At 32.0% G+C, this 19275-nt stretch overlaps 2 protein-coding genes and 1 long non-coding RNA gene across 25 annotated transcripts in view; all 3 read right to left on the bottom strand.

Moving 5' to 3' along the window:
• The window catches only part of LOC105838223 (antichymotrypsin-2), a 37055-nt gene extending 19833 nt beyond the window's left edge, over positions 1-17222 (bottom strand). For 18 of the 23 annotated variants that reach the window (XR_004963725.1, XM_012683611.3, XM_012683613.3 and 15 more), the window contains exons 1-7: positions 10278-10434; positions 4626-4747; positions 4107-4289; positions 3723-3933; positions 3240-3454; positions 2913-3107; positions 2695-2830 (exon numbers count right to left, since the gene is read on the bottom strand). Coding sequence is in view for 22 of the 23 variants with exons in the window: in XM_012683611.3 (XP_012539065.1) it covers positions 2695-2830; positions 2913-3107; positions 3240-3454; positions 3723-3933; positions 4107-4289; positions 4626-4747; positions 10278-10359 (1144 nt within the window). In the remaining variant the exon portion in view is untranslated. Of the gene's footprint in view, positions 1-37; positions 598-2694; positions 2831-2912; positions 3108-3239; positions 3455-3722; positions 3934-4106; positions 4290-4625; positions 4748-10277; positions 10435-13379; positions 13526-15782; positions 15937-16709; positions 16759-17108 lie in introns of those variants that run through there. The other 5 variants (XM_036288511.1, XM_012683622.3, XM_028190678.2 and 2 more) reach the window with 5 other exon arrangements.
• LOC118646162 lies at positions 13012-13373 on the bottom strand. The gene is made up of 2 exons (XR_004963726.1): positions 13125-13373; positions 13012-13059 (listed from the first exon to the last, which is right to left on the bottom strand). It is a non-coding gene; the product is annotated as an uncharacterized LOC118646162 (long non-coding RNA).
• Positions 17223-17469: 247 nt separating the features above from the next.
• Positions 17470-19159, bottom strand: LOC105838225 (sperm mitochondrial-associated cysteine-rich protein). The gene is made up of 3 exons (XM_012683626.3): positions 18603-19159; positions 18235-18431; positions 17470-17754 (listed from the first exon to the last, which is right to left on the bottom strand). Exons 1-3 carry the CDS (start codon positions 18652-18654, stop codon positions 17557-17559), a joined length of 447 nt encoding a protein of 148 aa, XP_012539080.1. The 5' UTR covers positions 18655-19159; the 3' UTR covers positions 17470-17556.
• Between the last annotated feature and the right edge of the window lie 116 nt (positions 19160-19275).

Here is a 19275-nt window from a genome sequence, read left to right as displayed (position 1 = left end):
ATATCACATAACATGTGTCATAAATTAAAAGAAAGACTTTTTGAATAATAATCGTGCATCTTCTTAAATTCGTTATCAAAATTCGCAAATTTTCGAATTTGTACATCTAACCGCATCTAATTTAAAAGAGCCGCTACAAATTTTTTAAAAATTTAATTTCTATCAAATATTCTATACAAATATTGTCATGGTTTACATGTTATACATTTCACGACATACCATACATCAGATATACTATATTTTATATAAAAGATATATATACTTCATTGATCATAAATCACGTCTTTACTATTAATCGCACGCGTTGTCGTGTAATATTGTCATTTTCAGCTAGAAAATTGTTGAATTAATAGTGTATAATAAAAATATATAAGTAAAAAAAAATATTGCACACGCATAATAACATACAAAAGGCACTAATTGCTAATTTCTGTTACGCGAAAAGGTATAAATAATCAAATTATCACTACCACACGACCTGCCCTACAAATAACGTGACGCCGTTCAGTTTAATGATCTCCAGGAAAGGATGATCGACTTGAAGTATAATAGGCTCCACCGGTTTCCAAGTACCCGAAAGAGGTCTGACAGAGATACCTGCCAGAAGATTATTTCTTGTATCAATTATCCGTTTCAATGATTGGGTGCGCTCTTAAATGGTCAGATACGTGTGAAATGCTCGCACGAGGTATTATTGATTGGGTATTAGCCCTCATGCCAGGACTTGATTAGAGCGTAGAGAGTTGAGAGTGCAGGGAAAAGAAAGAATTTTTAGTACCGCTATGAAATATATATCGTTAGTTTATGGAATCAGTGAGCGAGTCGTAAATCAAGCAATGAAAATTGTGTTATATTAGTTTTGTATTTTTCTTTTAAAAGATAGTTTAATTTTTTTAATAGTCCAAGCCAAGATATATCATGGGTTTATCATTACACCTGTATTTTTTTCCATCATTTTTCTCATTAATCGAATAAAAATGATTTTAAACAATTCTATTTTATCAGATGTATTCGAGTTTTGTTATCGGATGCGTCGAATCGGGGAAAAGCGCGATCCACTTTGTTGTTACAATGTTACAAAATAATTCATGTAGTAGATTCGTAGTCCGATTGATGAATAAAGCATCGTGTAGAGAATCTTACTTATTATTCATGCCTCTCATAACGAAGTAGTTATAAAAGGTTCGAAGGATTTTTCTTCTTGAGAATTTGTCATCTTTTCCTCTCTCTTTTTTTCTCATTGTAAGCAACTTTCGTTAAACCAAGTTGTTATTATGGTTAACGTGTTCCAATAAAATGAATTGGACTCTATTTGCTATTCACTGCAGCGCTAATTTTGTTTCGTATTCGCGTAGCTATCACAAACACAGCATTAAGTATCCTTATCGTCGTGAACCGTGAATCACATAATTCCCCAATAATGTCTTGTGTAAACACGTATTCTAAATTTGTCAAAGATGATTTAACGTCGTGATGAGTTAAAAGTCCAATTTAACTTTGCACAATTCGACAGTTTTGAGCTTCTGTTATTTCACCAATCACTCACGCAATTTTCTTTTATAAATTTTATAATAAAAAATAAATTGCGAAAATTTATAAAGTCCAATTTCAATGCAACAATGTGTTTAAAGATTTCAAGATTTTGAATATTGTGTTTTCTAATAAAATTTTTCAATCATTTCTCCGAAATAAAGCTTGGTGATACGAACACAAGCTATGTGATCGTCATAATTGGCGATCATGTTAATTATATCATAGGTTTAAGTTAAATACGAGCATTCATCAAGTGTATATAGCCGCGACACTAGAACGCTCTAATTACCGTAAAATTTTAATTATAAGATTTCTGATTGTCATCGAAACAATATATCACATAAATTATCAATACGTTATTGCATCGTTGTCTGAAATAATAACATAATAGGTGCGATGTGACATAATATGTGCAATATAAACAAACTTGCAGTGCGGTTGCGGTGCGGCATGTGATAAAGCATTTATTAACAATGCAATAGTATGTTTGCAAAAATAAAGGTATAAAGGAAGACAAAACAGAAAAGAATGGAAAAATATGAAAGGTACAATTGCGCAGACTAGCCAATATGTCAATGTAAAAAGCATGTGAGCAACATTTAGCTATCACACTCAGCTTAAAATCACGGCAGCGTACAAAGTCACATACATCCGTGCCGCGGAAACTCCGAGAGCGAGCAATTTGGAATTTTGTAACACGATTAACACAATAAACATAAACATAATGTTGCACATGCACAGGCATATCCGAATAATTCCTGAAACTTCTCGGAGTTTCTCAGAAGCGAAAAAGAATCTCGATGTATCCCAAATAAAATCAAGCGAAATATTATCTTGCTCTCGATACGAAATCAATATTGCTTTCGCTTTTACTATTAATTTTTTATATTATAAATATTACATTAAATATTTCAATTTTTGTTCAAATAAATTACAAAACTATAAATACAAAACACTGTATAAAGTAATAAAAAAGTAAAGTAAATAATGCAAATCATATATATATAATAAAATATTTAAAAGAAAGTTAGATGTAATAGACATGAGTATTATTCTCATATTTGAAGATAACTGTTTCTCATGTTTGGAACTTCAAAATAATATTTCGCCTGCCTTTAGCTTGACAATCAAGTGCAAGGAACATAAGCAAGGTGTACTTACCAGTGACGGCTGCTGCCTCGCTACCCTCCTCGTTAACTTCGATGAAAGCTTTTTGCACAACTTTGTCAATCTTCAAAGGTGCGTCGGAAATGCCATTAAAGTTGGCTCCGTTGCTGAACGGTTCAGAAAGACCCATCTGCAGCCAGTAAGATCACGAGTAAGATACAATGTCGCATTTATTTTGCTAATCAATTATCAACGAAACAATATTGCCGTACCTTTTGCGACAATGTATTTCCAAGGTCCAATTTGTTCTCAATCCTGAATCTGGGCAGGTATACTCGTACCTCACGCTCGTAAATTTGAGTGAGACGGGTGCTGCATTCCGTGCTAACTTCCTCGAGTTTGTCAGTCAGCGCACTCAGACCATCAATTTTATTGGGTAGGATGATCACCATGCTGATCTCTTTGTTCTGCGGTAATAAAAATTGAACTCATAAAGAGAGATTCGCGGAGAGATTTGAAAAAATATTTCTGAAAAGTAGTAAGTTATTACGAACGTTCAACTAGATCTTTTTTTAGTAAATTTACGAAAGCGACATTACCGCGTACGGTAGCTCGATGCATTTAGCATCGTATTCCGGCAGTTCGACGTATTTGTAGTTGCCTTTCCTGAACATAGTTGGAACATTCTTTACGGTATTGGCATCAATGTGGAACGGGCGGTCTGTAGTAGCCTTAGGATCGAACTCGTGAGCCCATTTGCCCTTAAAGTATACTGCGTTTGCGAGCACCAGTGCAGTATCCCCACTCACCTCATCTGTAATCGATAATAAAAACTATCATAAGCATTTTTCAAAATTTGCATCAGTCCATCAGCGATTCTTTATCTAACTATACAGATATAATATCTATAAACAATGAAAGTATTTAATGCTCTGATGATTTACTACATTCTTTGTAATTTAGTTGTTTTAAATTACGTTAAATTTTCAAATTCGAAAAGTAAGAAAATCACTTTTTCCTGTTATCATAGAATTGCACAGTAGACGCGTGCATGCGAATATAAAGCACGGGTTATTCTTTACCGGCACTAATGATGTTATCGATGCGATTGTTGGTGTTGTCTTTGCACCAGGTATTGATGGTATCCACGGCTTTTTGCTGTTCGGAAAAGTTTACCGACTCAATGTCGGAACGATAGTATGTCTGAAGATCTTGCTTGTACTCAGGTTTCACTGGAAAGCCTTGGTTGAGGAATAGCTTGTTAGCAAGCTTCAAAGTAACGTTTTCAACGTTCTGTAAGAAAAATCTTATGTAATTTTTCATTAATCTAATATTTCGATTATATTGTATTGTCAATCGCGAGTGTCACAAAATACAGCACAAGATATGAGCAAAGCTCGATGGATAATAGATTATAATGTAATTTAATAATTATTATGAAATATTTGTGCTTTATCGATAATTACATTCAATTTATCGATGAGATTCTGATAACCTTCCAGAGTCTGAGCTTTCGTGGCTGGAAGCTTGAGAACATCTTTGAACTGTGCCTCGGTAGTTCCGGCAGCGCCGTCAGCTGCCATGCTCAGTGCGATGTGGGCACTCAGGGGAGAGCATATTAAATTTTGTTCTTGTTCTTTTGCAACAGTCTAAAAGAAGACAATTATCTATTATAAATGCTGTTTTATTTCTAAATTAACGCTATAAATGCTTTATTCATTAAGAATATCAGAATATCAGAAAATTAATTAATTTGAAAAAAAAACGTTCTCTTTGATTATTTATTCAAGTTTAATTTAATTACATAATATTATTTATAATGGTACGTTAAAATTAGTCACATAGGTTTGGACAAAGTTATTTTCTCGCAATTTATTGATAAAACCACATATAATATATTAAATTAATAAATAATACAAAAAGGATACTATTACTTTATTAGAGTCTAATAGAACTTGAGAAATATTTAAATTTAATTAACATACCTTAACAAAATTGGTAGAGAATAAGTGGGCGCCCTGAGAGACAGCCTGAACGGCCAAGTCATTTCCAGTTGGCTGAGACATGACGGATGCAAACAGGCAAAATGCCAAAAGACCTCTTTGTACTATAACAAAAAGAAAAGAGTTATGATAGTAAATTTATTGTGAAATTTATTTGCCTATTGGCAATTTTGTTATTGCAGAAAAATTGTGTAATAAAAAAATTATAGAATTATTATCTTACTGGTTCAATTATTATCTTTATTTGAACAATTATTATATTTATACAATAACATTTTTCAAGTACTTTATTTATGCTTACACTTTTTAAAAAAGAAATAAACTTTTCTTGACTAATTCGATATTTTAATGTACGTGTCGTTAAAATATAACGTTTGCAAAGATCATCACTTTGAGTATTATAGAATTATTGTCAAAAATTGAACACTTGCGTTCGAAGGTTGCATACAAATCGAAATAAAATGTCGTCCAAGGTGAACATTAAACTACTATATCGCTACAAATCGTACGTACACGTATTGTGTACTTGTACAATATACGGGTCTTTTAAGAAGTGATATGAAGATTGAAATGATTGAAAGACCAATAACATACTATGTTTTTATGCAAATAACGCAAATAAGAAGTGACATTTTATGAACTAAAGTTTATCGACAGATAAGTTTAAAACTGGTAAACATGAAAACCGGATTTTCAAAGACTTGTAGTTATTTAATAATATAAATATTTAAAAAAACAATCCTAACATTGAAAAAGAATGTTTCTGTAACATTTATTATTACTACTTTTCACTTTGCATCAATTAAAAAATTTAATTAATAATTAATTATTCAGGTAAATATTTTTGTGCGCATCTTTCAACCATACCATATTTTTCGTGTTGATTTTATCATCCTTATAATCACCTTGTTTTTAATTAAATAATTGTCATAATGAATCATATGTGCATGTTAAGATGATGATTAATACACATTTGTATTTGCGACCATTGCGTAACGGTATCTAAGAATAATAATGTAAAAATATTTACATGTTATAATTTTTATGTTTAATATCTGGCCAGTTAAGTCAAATTGAATGATTCATCTGTTTTTGATTTTTTACCCATTCACTGGCGAAGCAAAGATTATTTTCTATTAATATTATTAAATCTTCTTATATAGATCATATTGATTTGATGTTTACACATACGTTAAACACATCATAATTTTCATAGAAAATAGCAATTTTATGATTATATGATTTATGATTTTAATATATATCCAATTACGTAGTGTGTTATATTATTACGTGTATAATTATGGATATTCGTAAGTGATAAGCCTAACCATTATTATTAATTTGCAAAATAATAGATACTAAATTAATTTTTTCCTTTAAATTAGAAGTAAATGAGAGTACAAAGAAAATTTCTATATGAATAACCCATGAATGATTACATAAATAATATTTATATAAATAATTGCTCAGTTTAGCTCGAAGTGTGTAAAAATTTAAAATGAATGACTCAAACCAAACATCGTTTTCCGTTTCTCTTTTAATTGCATAACATAAATTTGTTTTCGACAAATCATATGTTCCAGTCATACTTGGAACACAGACGTCATTCTCTCTTTTTTTAATTTAGATCGTCGATTAATATTTAAATTTGGAATTTCAAAGGCGGAATAATTATCACTACGCAAGCCACGTAAGTAAATCGGAAGTCGATTACGAATCCCGAGTTTTCAGAGAAACACGTACGAGAAACGCCGCGACAAACAAGAATACGGGCAGCGATACTAGTAGCGATAATGAAAAATATGCAACAGATATACGCGACCCCAGTTCTGTCGAGTTAACAGAGGGCAAAAGTTTGACAATTACATAAATAGCGATAAACGCGACTGTTAATCGAGGTGTTTGTCACCATACGAGTCACCATATTTCCACAGAGTATCGAAGGATCACCGTCTTTCTTTTTCCATTTGTCTCAATCTTTTTTAAAAATTTAATTTGAAGATCAATTCCTTAAATGCTTGAATTATAATCTTGACAAGTGGAATTTTTTATAATACACATGCACATTTTCTAATGTCTACAAATTTTCATAAATTGTTTCATAAATCTTCTTTTAAGTTATTAAACGTTATATTTTGCCGTCTGTTTTTTCGAAGTTTGTACCAATTAAAATCCATTAGTCTCCTCAGTTGTTTTTACTTCAAATGAATTGATAATATTTAATGTTAAGAGAATAACCATTCTTTGGCCTTCTCGATCATTGAAAGGAGGATGATGAACCTAGGACACTCTATACATAATTATGTTGTTGCGTAACAATAGCGGAAAAGAATATAAAATACATACTGCTTGCGTACTGTTATATGTTAACATGCGCAAAGAATATGTCAATGTGTTAAGTTATGTTTGTTCGATAATATTTATCAATATCTCTCAAGTTATTAAAAAATCTTGTTGCTTGCGGCAGCAATTTTAGTAAATTAAAAATAAATTGTATCAAGTTACATTGCTATGCTTGTAATAAATACATAAAATATTTTTTATAAAATTTGTTTTTTCAAAATACCAAATATAAAAATATGACGTGAGAAGATTATATAAGCACGAAAAATTAAAATTTTACAAAAGACTTGTTCTAAAAATATCATTCATTAAAAATAATATCACTTTACGGAGATTGAGAGAACTGATATTAATAATCATTTCGTAGAATTATTATTTTCTATTTTTTTTTATGCTGCCACACGTAGACTTTGGCAATGTAAAATCAACCAATCGGAAATTTAATTTTCTAAGAATTTGATGTTTGCAAATCTGTCAAATAATTTAAACGTCATTAAATATATACAAAATATTACAAAATATTGCGCACATAATAATCTAATTCACAGAATTATTTAAAGTAAAGGATTAATTAATCGAAAAATATGTGACACGAGATATCACCGCATTTAACGATAAAGTAAGAATAACAAACGAGAATATCGCGAGACCATTAAACTGAAGATATTTCCTGCTGCCTTGTCGGGAAAAACCCATTAAAACACTAATGTAACCGTCGCGTTATATACATACAACTAATCATGTATGACGAAACTAAATGTATGCAATGGATAAGCGAACAAAGATACAATCTTATTTGGTGTACAACGGTTTCTTTCTCAGTAGTAGTAATAATTTTCATGTTTTTCCAAGAGGAAATAAGAAAAAAATTTGCTGTAAAAGAGAAATATTTTTAATAGAAATGGCGAAATAATCGAAACTTAATAATTGACGTATCGCATTGTCAATTCTCTTATAAACATAGTAGAATTAAATTTTATTCACATTTTGGAATTTTTTGGAATTTCAAGTTTCTTCTTTGTTCTTTAACTTTTTCTTTTCTTGATATCATTAATTTTATTTTATAATCATATAAGATTTTTGCAGAATTTTTACAAAAGCATTTTATGTTGAAAACAATTTTTTAAATAACTTTTGATGTAAATTAAAATATAAGACAAGTCGCGTAGTCGTGGATTGCAAATTTATGGAGATAGTTTGTACGAGTTATAATTTATGTGACTATTTTAGATTACAATTCGCGCGAAATAAAATAATTTGATGTGAATGCTAAAATTTTACAGGATTCGTTATGTTTTGTGCATAATAAAGTAAAATAAATATTATCATATCAAAATTGTGGAAAATAATTAAAAATAATTAATCACAAATACATTAATATAAAAATATTAATGTATTTGTGATTCAAGAGAGAGAACACGAAGAATCGCAAGTTATCTTATTTCTTAAAACAAATTTTATCTTATTTATTTCCATATATTTACGCTATAAGGATGAATAATAACGTTGAATAACAACGTAAGTCGACGAGCAAAATAATGAGCGGGAAAACCGTATGTAAAAAACAATGATTAATTAGCATTCACAAGAAAACCATGATATTCTATGTTTCTTATATATTCACTGTGAACTTTCACAGAATATACAACATAACATAGATTTATATGAACATAATTGGCAGTGAATTTCAAAATAGCAATAATAGAAAAGCTATAATATTGTTCCTTCTCGAATTTATTAAATTCTTTTTTCTCTTATTTCGCCGTGATAAAAACTCAAGCCCGATGCAATATGGAAACCGTTCGAATCCAGTACAGATCTACGCAGCTAATCAAACTACATCGCGTATTATAAACGTAAGACATCTGGTTAATTCTGATGTAACGATACCAATCAAATGATAATGAAAGAAAAGTTCATGCTACGCAGCTCTGAAAATGAATCACACCGAGCGAGAATAGTATCCGGCATGGATCACCTTGGAGCAAACCATCACGAGTCGAGAATTACGACTCGCTGGATAGTATTATCGCCGATACGTCAATTCAGTGCGTATCGATAAGCCGTCGTCGTTGTATCAAAAAAATATTCGGTGAGACCTGTGTATCCGATAATAGCGCGGAGGGAGTATTTGAGGTTATCGTGGTTACAAAGGCAATCGTATCGCAAAGTCTATTTGAGCTCGTTGGCGCGAAAGGAATTAACGAACTATCTAATTTACGAATTCAATTTTAGATTTATTCTCTTTTACCGTTTTATTCTATTTCCTTTTTGTATTTTCAATCTTTTGAAGCGTCCTCTAATCTTAACCAATAAAGGGATAATTTTTTAATAAACGTATATCAAATTAGATTGAACAGAAATTTGAGAAAATGTAATTGTAAAAATAAATATTATATGTATATGGAAAACGTATATGTTTTAATATATATCTTCTATCATTAAAACGATCTATATTTTATTTAAAAAAAATTGAATTTTTAATAAACATTGAAATATTTAATATTATAATAAATAAATACTAAAATACCTAAATTATTTATTTGAAATATATTTTTAATATAATTTTTTCAGAGTGTAATTAAGATAAATAAAAAGTTAAATAAGATAAATGATAAAGCTATAATCTTTCGAAGTCTCGAGAGCTTTCGATTTCCAAACGTTGACTTTAAAATAAGGGGAATTAAAAACGAAACAATAAAAGAGGTGACTGTCAAGTTAAAATAAACTAATCAGAACAATCAAATTGTCATACCAGTTAATTACTTTTATATATTTATGTATATACATAAAAGTCTAAAAGATAAAGTGATATGTAAAGTTTCATACACAATATACAATTAAGAACTTTTCCAATTTAAAAACGTTTATACAAACATATTTTTACGAATGTAAAACAAATCTAGAGATCTTTATAAGTATGTTTTCTCAGTTTTAATACGATTGGACTCGATCTTTACGATGCAAAACATTCTTCCAATCGTTTTTCACTGAAAAAAATTTATTTTCAATCTGTTGATTGGAAATGGATATAAGGAAACATCACAAATATCACGAATAAAAACATGTCACTTTTCCGCGTCTACAGCCTTGAGATCCGAAGTCATCAAAATTAATAAAACCATCAGTTTTAATGTTTGTCTCGCGCATTTCGCAGATTCATAAAATAGCGATCGCTTTGCTCGTGTCCGGTTTCAATCGTGAGCAAAAAATAAATAAATAAATAAATCGAGCGTGTTAAAACCGCCGTCAGGTCCGGCTCCTCTTTGCCGATCAGCCGAATCTACTTACGTGTACGCATCTTGTCCAATGAACACGTCTCTCGTACGAATACCGAACGCTTACTGCGGAGGACGATCTGGCGAGCGAACATAAAATAACGATCGCCTGTATCTGCTCAGGAAAACCCAAACCCCCGCCGAGAGAAACAAGTCCGTCGACGATCGTGGCGGCACGGCCAATCGTGAGGAAGAAGCGCGCGCGTTCGTGCGGCTCGATTCGGTCGCCGCTGCTCCGCAAGCTTAATCGATCCTCGATCGCGACCCTGAGGAACTCGCGCGTCACACACCCGGTTCGATGAATACCAAACGCGCGGATTTATCACGGGAAGATAGGGAGAAAGACGACAAAGAGAGAGAGAGAGAGAGAGAGAGAGAGAGAGAGAGAGAGAGAGAGAGAGAGAGAGAGAGAGAGAGAGAGAGAGAGAGAGAGAAAGAAATCCGAAAATCGCGCGACGATCGATTATCGCCTCCTGCCTCGCATCTCCTCTGCGGAAAGCTGACTGTCGATTCAAGGATGGCGAAAGCAAGGAAGTCTCCCGGGGAGATTAAACCCTCCCGGTTATTATTCCTCGGGAATTAAGCGTGAAAATAATCCTTCTTATTATTACGAAAAATTATAATACAACGCCCCGAAATTATTTTCTCACGAAGAGTTGTAGTAGTTGGAGATTATACTTCTCAAAATTTCAGTTTGAACGTTGGATTATGTACTTTGTCTTAAGGTCCATCCATGTAAATTGGTTTTAATCTCGTGTTACGTCCGGCAGACTCCACGATTTCCCTTCGTCAGAGGAACAAATAATTTTACAAAAGAAATTCCGTTTCAACGGTCTCCGATAATTTTTATGTGTCTAGGATTAGTCTGTTAGAAACGTAATAACAAACATAGATGGACGAAACGACCAAGTAGATAATTCCGACTCCTTTGAATATTGAGTCAACAAATAATAAATTCTGAAGATAGAAATTCAAAAAACAACCATGGGATCTAAGCAAAGTTTCACGTTTGCTCACAAAAAATGAGCAATAAAGTATCTAAACATAAGCAAAAAATAAATAACCGTTTCCTCCATCTGCAACCCATACCGTAGCGCGTCTAGCACAATAGAAAAAATTATTTATCTCTTAAACCCAAAGGGAAGATAACCTACGCGATAGGTCGGATCCCTTCGATAAAATTGAAAGAATGTGGGAGGAAACAGAGAAACTTTCGACAGATTACTTAACGTATGATTGGGCAAAAAGGAAAAACTATTTCTCCAATAAGAAAACTTAGAATTCACCCACCACACAATCCTGAAAAAGAATCCTACCAATTAGAATATTTGAACCACCTATCTCTGGATCCTCCCCTTGTAAGACTCTATATATATATAATACCAAATCTTGAAGGGAGTCAGTTGTTTTTTATACCAGTTAGTAATAGTAGGCAATAGTAGTCAGTAATGAAAGTACCAGTAATAAGAGTTTAGCAGTCAGTAATAGATAGTCAGTAATAGTAATGGAGAGTAAAGTTTTAGAGTTACGTTTTTAGAGTTAGTTAGTTAGTAATCATGTAGAATCAGTGCGCAAGTAGACTTTAGTGCCGTTCCATCCGGGCAAGAAATCTATTCGATTCCGACAAATTTGCTCGAGAACCAACAATGAGTAAGTCCCACAATCATAATTTCTTTGGTTTTTACGTTACTCATGGTAACATCTCCCTTCCATTTTAATTCTTTAAGACACCCTCCTATTATTTATAAATAATTCTCTCTTAGAGTTTTTTGTCCCCCTTCTTTACTCGGTTTGCGGATGCGAGCCCGGCAGCTCGAGAGTCCGACCGGTCGTTCCGGTGCGCGGATTCAGAGACGGTCATTCGAGAGTCCGACCGGCCGTTCCGGTGCGCGGATTCAGAGGCTGTTGCTCGAGAGTCCGACCGGGCGTTCCGGTATGCGAATTCCGCCCTTAGTGTTCGAGAGTCCAAACAACAATTCACGGTTTTAATTTTCAAGAGTCTGCACTTTCCTAACCTTCTCTCTCCGAATTACTTAAGATATAATGTAACTCACAAACAAAAAGCTGCCCATTAGTTTTACACTTCCGAAATTTATATTAATAACCTTTGTGTTTTTTTTTATTTTATTAATAACCCTTTGTTAAACTTTTAAAACTTTTGTAAACTCAATCGAAAATCTATTTTTATAACCCTTTGCGTATTTTTAAACATTGTAAACTCTTGCGAAATTTATTTAGAACCATTCTTATAATTTAATCTTTATAAATTCATAGCCAACAAATTATGTTAAATCACGACTTCAGCGCTTATTTGTATTTCTTTATATTTTCATTTTTATTTGTTATTAGAATAAATACTTTTGTTAATTTTATGTGAAACTTTATCATTTATTTTAATTAACAACGACCTCGTCTATCCCGAACAAAGACTGCACCTGGTCTGATCCCGAGTTAAAGCGATTCAATTCGTTGACTCGAAACTTGGACCGACGAACGTACGACTCGAAACGGGTTATAGCGGGCCTATCGGCACGTTGACCTATATTTTTGAGTCATAAAAAGTGCGTTCGACTCGAGGCACATACCCTCTCTTAAACTGTGTGCCTACGGGAATTCTATACGTTTTGTTACGTTCTTCCCTGCCTTACCTGTTCTCCCTGAAATATCCTTCCTACCGAATAAAGAGTAAAATCCCATAAGGCTGGACGTAACACTCGGTTCAACTTGTTTTTCAATAAGTTTTTTTCTACATCTAATATTGAAAAAAAAATCTAAAGATTGGAGAAGGAAACCATCTGAAAGAGATAAAACGTAAGTTGAACCGAAGATTAAAGTGAATCACTGATAGAAACAAACATACAAGTCACCAATACGTTCGTTTCGTGCACACGGATCTATTTTGCTTCTTTCCATCTGCCAGCTGTCACGATCTTGAGGTTACAGTATATGGAAAATCGTATTATTATTTAATATTATTATTAAATCTCGTATCTTTTTTGAAGGTTTACTAGGGAGATCCTACTGAGCGAAGAATTTATTTTTACTATATGAGATACGAAACCAGTTCTAGGAAACCAGTTGCCCAGTGCAAGGCTAAATTCATAAACGTACTAACACTTGCCCTCCGCTTTGATCCTCGTGAATAATCGTGCAAACATTTGTGCAGGTGCGCTCTTTATCTGCATTTTTGGCATTATTCTTGCGTTAACGACTTCATGGCGCAGAGGAGACACGGGAAAGATCAATAGAGAAGAGTAGGTACTAAAAAAAAAATACGAAGTTTAAGAAAGTGGTTAAAAGAACGAAATATTTAATTTTCATCTTTGAAATATTAATATAATATTAATATAATATTACGTTAAAATTATAAGCATTATTTTCGGCATATTAATAATTATTTTATTATGATAAATGTATATTAATATGTTTTTAATGCATATTAATATTAGTTTTCTTTCTCGATAATATTAGTTATTCGATATATTGGAATTTGTCATTGGATTACTACGTGATTATTCGTCATTCATGGAGAAAATTCATTTAATCTTATTCATTCATAAATTAATGAATTTTTACGCTGCTATTTTTGCCACGGGAATACGTTGCTACGACATTTACTATCTTACGATACAACCAAGTTTATATTCACCGCCATACAAAATATGCTTCCTAAGAGACCAACAGGAAAAAGTCGCGTAAAGATATATTACGTGGCAAAACCGGTTCTTCTACGGGATTATCCTGTAGCTTGAGACGTTATAACCTGTTAATATCGCAGTCCTGCGATAAGGACGACGGCATAAGAACGAATGAAGCGAAAGCAAACATTTCGAGAATAGGCGCAATATTGAAAATATAGATAGACTTCTTAATCTTAGAATTATATTATACAGATATTATTCAGGGTCCCTTTCTCTCTTCTCCGAGGATTAAAAATTACTTTAAGTAAAATGTATTTTTTAATTTACTTTAATTAATTGAAAATAAGCGAGGCAAATCTATAACTTTAAGACTTATTTATTCTAACTTAAAGGGAACTCTGAAACTAAAGTATACCATTTTTATAAATTTAAGATGTTAATTTATTTTACCTGCAAACATAACTGTATATAAAAAAACAAGTGTAGAAACCCAAATATTTTCTTCATTACACGGTAAGGACAGTTGCGTCATCGAATTACTCGAAGGAATTGGATTGTTTATTTCTGCTACCTGCTACAAATTACCGTTAACTTTTTAAGATAGCCCAGGAATAGAAACATTTTTCCGCATATTAAGATATACATTATCCAAAAATTTCACAAATCTACCTGAAGAAAAAGGAAAGGTTACCAGAAAAAAAAGAAAAAAAAATGAAAGCGGCGATTAGTGTATTTTTTTACGATTTTTAACTTTATGATAGACGAAGATAAATAAATCGTGTGATTTTGAAGAAAACCGTGGTCTTATTTTTTAAAATTAATTTTCATTGCTTAATTAAAGTCTAAAGTTATATATAACTTAATTTATAAAAATTTATATTATTTCTGGACTTTTATACTTTTATTATTGTTTTAAAATATTTTATAAGCAGATTTCTCTTGCTCGCTGAAAATTTGATTTTCAATGAACGTATTTATTCCTTTTAATTAAATGCGAAAACAATTATATTTGATAATACTATTTTACACTTTTGTGTTTGCATTTCTTGTATATGTGCATAATACACGCGTTCGTATTTCTGAACTGTTTCAAGGCCTTTTATGTTATAAACATATGAGTAGCTGATTACTTGTAAATATAACTTTGAATACAATACTGTTTGAAAAATGCCATAAAATATTTCTATTTATTTAAAATTTTATACTTTTAATAAGAGCATATTGTAGAAAAAAGATTTTTTTTTATTCTTTTGAATTTTACATTGATCGCAAAATAATCAATAAAGAATTAAATAGAATTAATTATCTTTATACTATTTTGGAGACAAAAATTATATTTCTGAAATTCTTTTAAGATTTCACAAAGATTTCTCTCCAACAAAGTTTTTTTTATATTATATTAAATACATCGTTTACTACATTAAATTAAAAATATTAAAAAGAAAAAGAGAAGTGAGTGCCATATTATTTATTTATTTACATCAAAATTTATTGTATTTGTACTAATGAAAAAGATAATTTATACTCTGCTTTAATGTCAAAAATCAAACGAAATGGGATATTTCTACTAACAGCTGTTACGATAAAATTACATATACATATATAGATCATATTATCGACATACAGATCATATAATAACAATTATTTAATCGTAACTTATCAATTTGTTCAGCCCCTAAAAACTCAAGTATTCAATACGGCTAACACATTATACGTCCGCACACTGACATCTGAATGACGTCACCAGAATCGCAATGCGTTTCCTCGTGATGGGTATGATTCACACGCAAGCCGAAAAGACGTGATGACGCGCATTACCGGCGCGTTGTCGCGGGACAAAATCGTTACATATAACAAAATTTGCTTTGTCAATTTACCAATCGGCGTTCGGCGGCAAAGGCAGGGAGCACGAGCCCTTCTGGCACCGGTGGCTTCCGGTTCAATGTGTTGTTCGGACTCGAACGCGCGAATACAGTTTCGTAGATCGTTGTTGCGCTTCGCACTCACGTCCGGCCGTCCACCATGTCAATCGATTCAATTCGTCGAGGTCGATTCCTCGGTCATGTCACACGTGCGATCTCTCGCAGTTCGAGGTATCGCCGTCGCGGCGAGCGACGATCGATCGAGAGCGCGACTCGGCCGGCAGAGGGGCAGGCGCGTGCCTTCACGTAAATCAACAGGTGTCGAGTTGGCGAGCGGAACTCATCATGAGTAACCGATTCATCCGATAAGACCACAAGACTATCTTTGCAATTTTCCAGGCTAATCGCTGCGAGAGCCGAGTAGGAATTTATGGTAAGTTAGAAATAAAAAAAAAGAACGCAAAGACTGTCACAAGCTTCCTCCTAACAATAATTAATTTGACTTGACGATGGCTTCCACATTTGTCGGGGATTTATTATATTATTAAAATTTGGCGTTGCATAATAATTTGTTACTAATATTAAAATGGCTTTTAATAAGAATTTGCTAGAATTGAAATGAATGATATCGACGTAAAGTATGAATAATCGTCAACACTGACATCCTGAAATCGTGAGAAATTGTTTTTTTTATTCGTTAAATTTGGAAATTATTGAAAAAAAAACTGTAAAATTATTTAATAAATTAGAGTCAACTACATTAGTTTGTTAAAGAAACGAAAGTTCCACTTTATGTGTGTGTCGTATTTATTGCCGCAATAATTAATGGATTTAATTCGCTATTACTGGGTTTTATGGAACGATAAAAAAACGTAGCTAAACTATATGGTTTAAAAAAATATATTTCTCCGTTTTACATTATTATTAAATAGAAAGAAATACCTTGTCCACGCAGAACATTAATTATGAGAAACATTGGTTAACGATTTTTTTTCTCTGGTGTCGATCGCCTTCGTAAAATCAAGGACTCCAATGCACATAAGTTTTACTACTTAATAAACAAAAGTTTCGAATTTATCCCCTGATTACGCGTTTCGTTTGTGATTGACACTCAGCTTAAATGTGTGTGCAGTGTAACATACTGTGGTTTTATCGCATTCAAAGTACTTCAGGCTTATCTCAAGTGAGGATGACAAATGCACAAGCTTTTACACTATTAGTCATTCCATTATACGGAAAGTACGACATAAAATGGTAATGAACGGTCATGGGAACGGAGGAGGGGGGAGGAACGAACGACTCCCAATTTGGGAATATATTATTATTAATTATCTGACTTACATTGTACAAGCAACGGGATCTTCGACACTTCGAACGGCTGGAGCGGGCGTGTCCTGGGCAACTGGTGCTCGATCGCGTTAAATCGATTACCGCCGATAAGATTGCTCGTTGGCTGGTGTGCCGAGTACGAGTGTGCTCTGAGTAAACGCGCACGAAACGCCCAAATTTAAACACCTTCCCCCTAAATAGCTAAGTATAACTGCGCGCGCAATTTATTGTTATAATTCCGCTTCGATTCATGAGAACGCTGATGTCTTAGCGCAGAATACACAAATACCTTCGAGACCTTTCCGTTTTGTTAAGTTAATTTATTTAAGTTTATTTAAGTTCGGTGTAATTAATTATTATAATCAACAAATGCTTTTTTTTTAAATTTTGATATATATGTTTATTGCTTGAGTATCTTTTTACTTACAACTTGTTTGAGGTGATTAAATCTAACAAATTTCTATGCTTTCTCGAAATATTTGGAAAAATCGTTGATCGCACTGCGAAAAGCCACCATCGGACCACAGCATTTATTATCGACGTCCTTTTTGCAAAGATCGCAGCCACAGGTTGGTTCTCGTGGCCGCGGACGACGACATTTAGGAGGACATGGAGGTGGCTGCGGCTTAATCTCACAACAGCGCGGGGCATAAGGATCCTAATAAATTATTATTATTACAGCCAAGAGTTTGGTGAAAAAAATAAAATTAATCAGTGACGGTACACAAACATTTTGCAGGAAATGGTAAAAGTTTCTGATTAGTTTTGAATTAAAAAATTGAAAGTAATACATACAACGTTTTAATTAAGATAATTATTTATAACAGTTACAAAATAATTTATTTTATGTTTATGATAAATAATTGATCTTTTTTACTTTATGTGTACTTTCACTCAATAATTTTCTTAATTTTCTTACTTTTTTTTATTAATTCCATGAATAATAATAAATTTTAATCATAAGCTATATTTATCGAAAATATAATACGAAAAGAAGATTTGGACTTATTCGATTGCAATTCAGAGATAGAATAATAACAACGCAGAGAATTATCCGATAATAAAAAGTCTACATCCTCCTGATAATATCAGTTTAGCATGGTAATATTAAGATATTGTTTTAATTTTGGTTTTGTACCTGCATTTTTATGTAACAGCAAGAAGATGTTTTGGGACAGATTTGACTAGGAAGTATGTATGACCGTTGCTCTGTACAGGGAGGACCTATATCTTCTTCTTCAGTTTCCTGAGATTTACACGATTTTTTCTGTTTTCTCTTTTCAGAAGGACACGCTGATTTTAATTTCTCCAAACTTCTTTCTACTCCTAATTGTACTGTGCAAATAATTGAAAATAATTGTCCCCTTAATTTTTACAAAAAGATTGTCGACTAAGATTTTTATAAATGCATTATAAAGATACAAACGATATTCTATTTTAAAATAAGTGTTTAACTGATAAGTTTCTAATATCATTTTGTGTCATGTATATAGGAAATAAACTTACCATAGTCAAATAATTGTTCTAAAATGCTCTCATGCGATGTGTCATCCGTCATAATGAGCGATGAAGAAAATTAATTTTATTTCAAACCTTGTTATTGTGTAAAAATGTGATAATCATAATAATTTACAAATTTCACGCACCAAAAACCATAATATTATGTAACATTATCAGTCATTTGATAGATGATATATCACATATTCTAGAAAAGTGGCAAGTTTCAAGACGTCTAATATTTATAATATAATATCCTTTTTCATCTAATTACCATTTTTTCCACAAAGAAATTGTTTAAATCCCTTTTTTTCTAAAAAAAAAGCATTGAAATTTTGCGCCAATTACAATAATTTATTTAAGTTATATAACTCTTTCATTACCGTGAAAATAGTACAATATTTGTTTATTTATTTTTAATATTTAAAAATTAATATATATATATATATTTGTAAAAACAAGTGCTGTATTATTGTAATTTTAACCGTATCATATTAAATTTTTATTTATCGAAGAAAATTAACAGACCAAAAATGAAACGAACTAAATAATAAAGTATATATGTATAAGTTATATGTGTTAAAATAATTATCCCGATGTTTTATTCGATTCACGCTGTGAATTTCTCTGTTTTCGACGTTACCGGGCCTTTCATTCCTTTACCATTCAGATAAACCGCTTT

This window comes from Monomorium pharaonis, chromosome 6 (genome assembly GCF_013373865.1).
Source record: "Monomorium pharaonis isolate MP-MQ-018 chromosome 6, ASM1337386v2, whole genome shotgun sequence".
In the NCBI taxonomy this organism is placed as follows: Eukaryota; Metazoa; Arthropoda; class Insecta; order Hymenoptera; family Formicidae; genus Monomorium; species Monomorium pharaonis.
Note: the sequence above shows the minus strand (reverse complement) of the source record. Positions and strands in the feature narration are given on the sequence as shown.

What these genes read in the sequence shown, in the direction of transcription:
- LOC105838225 (XM_012683626.3), bottom strand. Translation starts at nt 18,654, where the DNA reads ATGACGGATGACACATCGCATGAGAGCATTTTAGAACAATTATTTGAC. An exon ending in AGAACAATTATTTGACTATG is followed by an intron (nt 18,432 to 18,602) that starts GTAAGTTTATTT and finishes TTATTTGCACAG; the next exon opens with TACAATTAGGAGTAGAAAGA. An exon ending in GCTGTTACATAAAAATGCAG is followed by an intron (nt 17,755 to 18,234) that starts GTACAAAACCAA and finishes ATAATTTATTAG; the next exon opens with GATCCTTATGCCCCGCGCTG.